Raw genomic sequence first — 6,804 nt, forward strand, 5'->3', positions numbered from 1 at the left:
TCTATAATTAGGGGGCTACTCAGGCATTTAGGAATAACACCCTTCTTTGATGTTCTAGATAGTGCGATAGAGCTGATTGTAAGACTATTCCTCCTTTAACTCATGCATTGCTCTAATTTTTAGTACATGGCGCCTAAGAAGATGGCAAGAACTATCTAGAGAGCCAATGCGACCCCAGGAGTGGCAGATAATTCTATATCTGATGATGCGGGTGAGCACCCGAGGGGTGAGGCTATTCCCTTGACTATTACACTGCTTGATTTTACTACTCCTATTCAAACTGCACCAATCCCTACACCTACTAAGGGTGTAACAATTCCACTGATGCTCCAGTCCCACCTCTACCCTCAGTTCCTGGTCCAAGTGTTTCTGATGGGGACCTTAGGGGATCCATTCAGATGTTGGATCAGATAGTGGTTTCTCTAGACAAGATATCAAATGTTGCACCTACTTCTTCCAGCCAGCAAGGGGATTCTGCTAGTTCCCGGGTGACCAGGTTTCTTCAATTGGATTCTCCAGTGTTCTCGGGTACTAATATTGAGGAGGACCCCCAGGACTTTATTGATGAGATGCACAAGACTCTCCGAGTTATGTGTGCTTCTGAGACGGAGGCAGCGGAGTTGGCCTCCTACCACATGAAAGAGGTGGCATCTTCTTTGTTTGAGTTGTGGGAGGAGTCCCGTGAGGAGGGGAGCCCACCCACAAGGTGGAGTGAATTTGCCGATGCCTTCATAGATCATTTCTTGTTTGCTAAGACTAAGGCACCTCATGTCGCTGTGTTTGAGGACCTGAAACAAGGTAGCCTGAGTGATTGTGTGCCATATGTGATTGTGTGCCTGTCCAAATATGCCATTTACATGTCGCCCACTATGAAGACTAGAGTGCGCCGGTTTGTGCAGGGCCTCAGCCCCTTGATTATTAATGAGGCCGCTACAGCTGCCTTTAATTTTGATATGAACTATGGGAAGATGGTGGAATTTGCACAAGCGAGAGAGACCCACAAATTGAAGAATAGAATGGAGCGAGAGGGTAGTAATAATGCCTGGTCTGCGAGCAACTTTGGTGATTCTTCCAGTGGTGGTGGTGGTGGTGGTAGGTTAGCATTTAGGGGAGGGTCATCAGGGCGATCCCAGTCCTTTGCTTGGTCTTCAATTAGTGCACAGCCATCTGGGCCCAGTCAGCAATAGTGGAGCCGTTTAGGCCTGGTCAGGGCAACATGGGATCCTACCAGCAGGGTCGGCCCGGTGAGAGATTTCAGCAGCAACAGAGGCCCCCATGCCCTAGGTGTGGGAAGATGCACTTAGGGGTCTACTACATGGACCTGCCCATATGCTACGGGTGCGGTATGAGGGGTGACATTCAGAGGGATTGCCGTTTGTCCTACCAGAATATGGGCAGTTGTACCGCACAACCAGCGAGTTCCGTAGATGCTACATATGCAGTACCTCTTATAGCTCGAGGCACTCTAGCACACGTAGGGCTTGGTGCAGCTAGAGGTGGTGAACAAAGTTCGGGAGGACCTAGCCGGTTCTATACAATAAGGGATTGCCAGAGTTCAGAGGCTTCTCCAGATGTTGTCATAGGTATATTGTACGTTCAATCTCATGATGTATATGCTCTTATTGATATCGGTTCCACTTTGTCGTATGTTACTCCTTATGTTGCTATAGAATTCAGGATAAAACCGGAACAACTCCATGAGCCGTTCTCTGTATCTACTCTGGTTGGTTAGTTTATTATGGCCCCACGAGTTTATAGGGATTGTGTTGTCACGGTGCATGCTCGGGATACCATGGCCGATCTGATTGAATTGGGGATGGTTGATTTTGATGCAATAATGGGGAGGGACTGGTTTTATTCATGTTTTGCCAAGCTTGATTGCCGAACCAGAACCATTAATTTTGAATTTTCAAATGAGCCAGTTATTGAGTGGAAGAGGGATGATGTGGTGCCGAAGGGTAGGTTTATTTCTTATCTTATGTCCATGAAGATGATCAACAAGGGGTGTATTTACCATTTGGTTCGAGTTACGGACACTGATGCTGAGGCACATACACTTGAGTCATTGCCAGTTGTGAATGAATTTCTGAAGGTCTTTCCTGATGAGCTCCCTGGGATCCCAATAGACATGGAGATTTATTTTGGGGTCGATGTGATGCCAGACACGCAGCCTATATCTATTCCACCCTATAGAATGTCACCTGTAAAATTGAAGGAACTAAAAGAGAAGCTGAAGGATTTGTTAGAGCGGGGTTTTATCTGGCCAAGGATGTCACCTTGGGGCATACCAGTTCTCTTTGTAAGGAAGAAAGATGGGTCACTGAGAATGCGTATTGACTATCGGCAGCTCAACAAGGTCACGATCTAGAATAAGTACCCACTGCCAAGGATAGATAAATTGTTTGATCAATTGTAAGGTGCTAAGTATTTCTCCAAGACAGACTTAAGGTCAGGGTATCTCCAATTCAAGATCAAGGAGGAGGATATTCCGAAAACAGCTTTCAGGACCCGATATGGGCACATTGAATTTTTGGTGATGTCTTTTGGGCTAACGAATGCCCAGGTAGAATTTTGATGGATCTTATGAATCAAGTCTTCAAGCCTTTTGTTGACTCCTTTGTGATAGTGTTCATTGACGATATTCTTGTATATTCACGAAGTCGAGAGGACTATGCCGATCATCTCACGGCAGTTGTGTAGACTCTGTATCAGCACAAGTTATATGCGAAGTTTTCAAAGTGCAAAATTTGGCTTGAATATGTCACATTCTTGGGTCATGTCGTCTCCAGAGAAGGAATTAAGGTTGATCCACAGACGATTATAGCTGTGAAGAATTGTCCTAGATCTACAACTCCAACAAAGATTCGTAGTTTCTTGGGCTTAGCTGGGTATTACAAGAATTTTGTGGAGGTGTTCTCCACTCTTGCCTCTATGTTGACTAAATTGGCGCATAAGGTAGTTATGTTCCAATGGTCAAATGCTTGTGAAAAAAGCTTCCAAAAGATGAAATCAGGATTGACTACCGCACAAGTGTTGACCTTACCAGAGGGTACAGATGGGTATGTGGTATATTGTGATGCTTCAAGGATCGGGCTTGGATGTGTGTTGATGCAACATGACAAGGTGGTCGCTTATGCTTCTAGGAAACTCAAGAATCATGAGAAATGTAACACCCCGAAAAATTTTGAAGTACTTAAGTATAAATCTCGGTAAAATTTGCAAAGAAAATAATGTTTCATGGTGCCCGACTAGGCTTACGTGTTTGGGTTGAACAATGCACCGAAAAGTAAAGGAAAATTTTTGGCGGAAAAGCGTGTTTATGCGGTCTATTATGCGATCGCATAATCACTCTGCGGGCCGCATAATGGCCGCAGATGTGAGCATGAGAGGGCCATTCTGGAAGCAGCTATGCGGTCGACTATGCGACCACACAACTATTATGCGGTGCATTATGCGACCGCATAACAGTTATGCGGATCACATAGTGACCGCATACACAGACAGATTTTTGATCATTTTTGTCAGCAATTATGCGACCGATATGCAGTCGCATATGCGACCGCAGAACCATTCCGGAGCTCCATTTTTGGGTTTTTAAAACCCAACCCTATTTCATTAAATACATTCTTTGGGCCATTTTTGAACTATAATCTGATATTTTAGAGTGAGAGAGAGTGCCCTAGAGTGAGAAGGTGTACTTCAATAATTGTTCTTCAATTCTTGCCCATGTTTTGGAAGATTAAGAAGGGAAACTCACTAAGTCTTCATCTTGAGGTAAGATTCTACACCCTAACCCTCACTTTCGAATTTTGTGTTGAATTGGATAATTATCAAGATAATATCTGGGTAGGAGGGTTGTTTATTTAGATGCATGTGATATCAAGGGGCGTAGGAAGATTGTTGATCTAGGTATGGTAAATATTGCATTGTGGGATGATGGAATTCTCCATAAAAGGGCCTTGAAACCTTATGCACACCTTGTGTTTGATAAAATGCTCAAATGAGCTAGAACCATGATCATCTTCCTAATTTTGGTTCAATTTGTTATATTTCTAAAATAGATTGAGGTTGCTAAGAATTACGGAACATTTAGAGTGTAAGGAAGCTCAAGTGAGGTATGTTGGCTAAACTCTTCTTTAAGAGTTGGAATTCCCAATATCCTTGTAAGTTCTGAGATGTTGATTATAAATGGATTATTCCGATAAGTTTTGTGATGAAGATATATGTTCAATTCGTATTTCAAATGCTCTTATCATATTGCATTATAAATCGAGGATGTGTCCCAAACTATGGATTATGTATCCACATGTTATAATTACTAGTCGTGATTTATGTGAAAGTTATTATGCCAAGGTGTGTGGAGATTGTGATTGTGATACACCTCCACCCGCATATATATTGGGGTGAGGAGGCATGACCGCTTTGTGTAGGGATTATGGTATTGTGGGACTGCACCTCCACCCGCTTACATTGGGGTGAGGCGGTACGACCGCTTTGTGTATAGTTTTGGTATTGGTGTGGCACCACCACCCGCATACATTAGGGTGAGGCAGCATAGCCGCTTTGTGTTGGTATTGGTATCGTTGATACATTTCCACCCGCATACATTGGGGTGTGGCGGCATAGCCTCTTTGTGTAGGTTATTGGTACTGTGGTTATACATCCACCCGCATATATTGGGGTGAGGCGGCAGGGCTGCTTGATTAGAGTTGTGGTATTGTATGTATACTTCCACCTGCATACATCGGGTGAGGTGGCGGGGCCGCTTTGTGTGAAGATGGTTACATAGGATCTCATCTTAAATCCTATAAATGTTATTTATTGCTTTTAATAAGCTTGCTATGGTTTAAATGGTTATCTATATTATTTTATTATTGTACTGGTTCATCATATTCATCTTGTATTTTTGAATTCTTAAATTAGTGTTTAGTTTTCATACTAGTACTATTCGACGGTACTAACGTCCCTTTTGCCGGGGGCGCTGAATATTTTAAATGGATGTAGGTAGTTCCACAGCCAGAGATATTGATCAGTGATAGCAACACACCTTCTTCCCAGCTGACTTGGTGAGCCCCACTTCATCCTGGGGTTATGTATCTTTTGTTCTTTGTGTATTCTGTTTGAGGTATAGCCGAGGCCTTGTTGCCGACAATATAATTGCACTCATCTTTATATATAGAGGCTCCGTAGACATAGTGTGGGTTGTATAATGGTGCTGGGGAAGTCAAATTCGTGTGTTGTGCTTGAATTACTATTTCCACTTCAGATTATGAAAAATGTGTTTGGAATTGAGACTTTAAAATAAAGTAACTGATGGTAAGAAATTGGTATTGCAACATGATCACTTTATTAGTTGATTAACGAAAACATATATATTCTCTTTATTTATGAATGAGTTTGGGTAGAAGGAAATCTAATAGGCTTGCTCGACCGGGTTCACTCGGTTGAGCGCCGGTCGCGCTCCTCGGTTTTGGGGCATGACAAACTTGGTATCAGAGCCTAAGGTTTTAAAGTATCCTAGGATGTCTCAGAGCCGTGTCTAGTAGGGTCCTTATTGTCAGTGTGTTGTCGACCACATCTATAATTAAGATGCTACATGGGAATTTTGGAATAATACCCTTCTTTCATGTTCTTAATCGTGCGATAAAGCTGGTTGTAAGATTGTTCCTCTTTTAACTCCTGCGTTGCTCTAATTTTCAGTACATGGCACATAAGAAGAAGTCAAGAACTGGAAAAAGATCCAATGTCACCCCAGGAGTGACAGTTGACCCTATAATTAATGATGCGGATGAGCACCCGAGGAGTGAGAATATTCCTCTAGTTACTACATTGCCTGACTCTACTACAATTGATCAGACCGCACATATCCCTACACCTACAGAAGGTGCAACGGTTCTTCCAACTGATATTCCAGTTCCACCTCCAGCTCCAGCTTCTGATTCTGGTGTGTCTGATATTAATATTAGGGGAGCCATACAAATGTTGACACAGATAGTGGCTTCTCAGGACCAAAGATCGAGTGTTGGGCCTACTTCTTTCAGTCATTCAAGGGAATCTTCTAGTTCAAGATTGAACAAGTTTCTTCAGTTAGATCCTCTAGTGTTTACGGGTACTGATCCCGAGGAGGATCCTCAGGACTTCATTGATGAGATGCACAAAACTCTCCGGGTTATGCATGCTACAGAGACGGAGGGAGTAGAGTTGGCCTCCTACTACCTGAAAAGAGTGGCCTATTCTTGGTTTAAGTTGTGGGAGGAATCCCGTGAAGAGAGAAGCCCTCTGGCAAGGTGGGGTGAGTTCACAGATGCCTTTATGGTTCGTTTCTTGCCTGCCAAACTAAGGCAGCTCGTGCTGCTGAGTTTGAAAGCCTGAAGCAGGGTAGTATGAATGTGTGGGAGTACCAAATGGAGTTTGCGCGCCTGTCCAAGTATGCTATTCACATGTTGCCCACTGTGAAGGCTAGAGTACGTCGGTTTGTACAAGGCCTTAGACCCTTGGTTATCAATGAGGCCTACACAGCTGCCTTGAATTCCGATATGAACTATGGTAAGATGGTGGCATTTGCTCAAGCCACAGAGACCCGCAAATTGAAGAATAGAATGGAGCATCAGAGTAGTAGCGAGCAATTTTTGTGGTTGTTCCGGTGGTAGTGGTGGTAGGTCGGCATTCAGGGGAGCGGCATCAGGACCATCCCAATCATTCTCCTAGTCTTCGATGGGTGCATAATCGTCTGGATCCAGTCAGGGCAACAGGGGACCCCACCAGCAGGATCGGCCTGACAGAAGGTTTCAGCAGCGGAGGCTT

The 6,804-nt window shown here is 43.8% G+C and overlaps 1 protein-coding gene across 1 annotated transcript; it reads left to right on the top strand.

Moving 5' to 3' along the window:
• Nucleotides 1-1,216: 1,216 nt before the first annotated feature.
• Nucleotides 1,217-1,732, top strand: LOC117273428 (uncharacterized). Its single transcript, XM_033652591.2, has one exon. It carries the CDS (start codon nt 1,217-1,219, stop codon nt 1,730-1,732), a length of 516 nt encoding a protein of 171 aa, XP_033508482.2.
• Nucleotides 1,733-6,804: the final 5,072 nt, after the last annotated feature.

The sequence above is a fragment of the Nicotiana tomentosiformis genome, chromosome 3 (genome assembly GCF_000390325.3).
Source record: "Nicotiana tomentosiformis chromosome 3, ASM39032v3, whole genome shotgun sequence".
NCBI classification, from domain to species: domain Eukaryota; kingdom Viridiplantae; phylum Streptophyta; class Magnoliopsida; order Solanales; family Solanaceae; genus Nicotiana; species Nicotiana tomentosiformis.

Coding starts and splice junctions, on each gene's coding strand:
- LOC117273428 (XM_033652591.2), top strand. CDS start 1,217: ATGGGATCCTACCAGCAGGGTCGGCCCGGTGAGAGATTTCAGCAGCAA.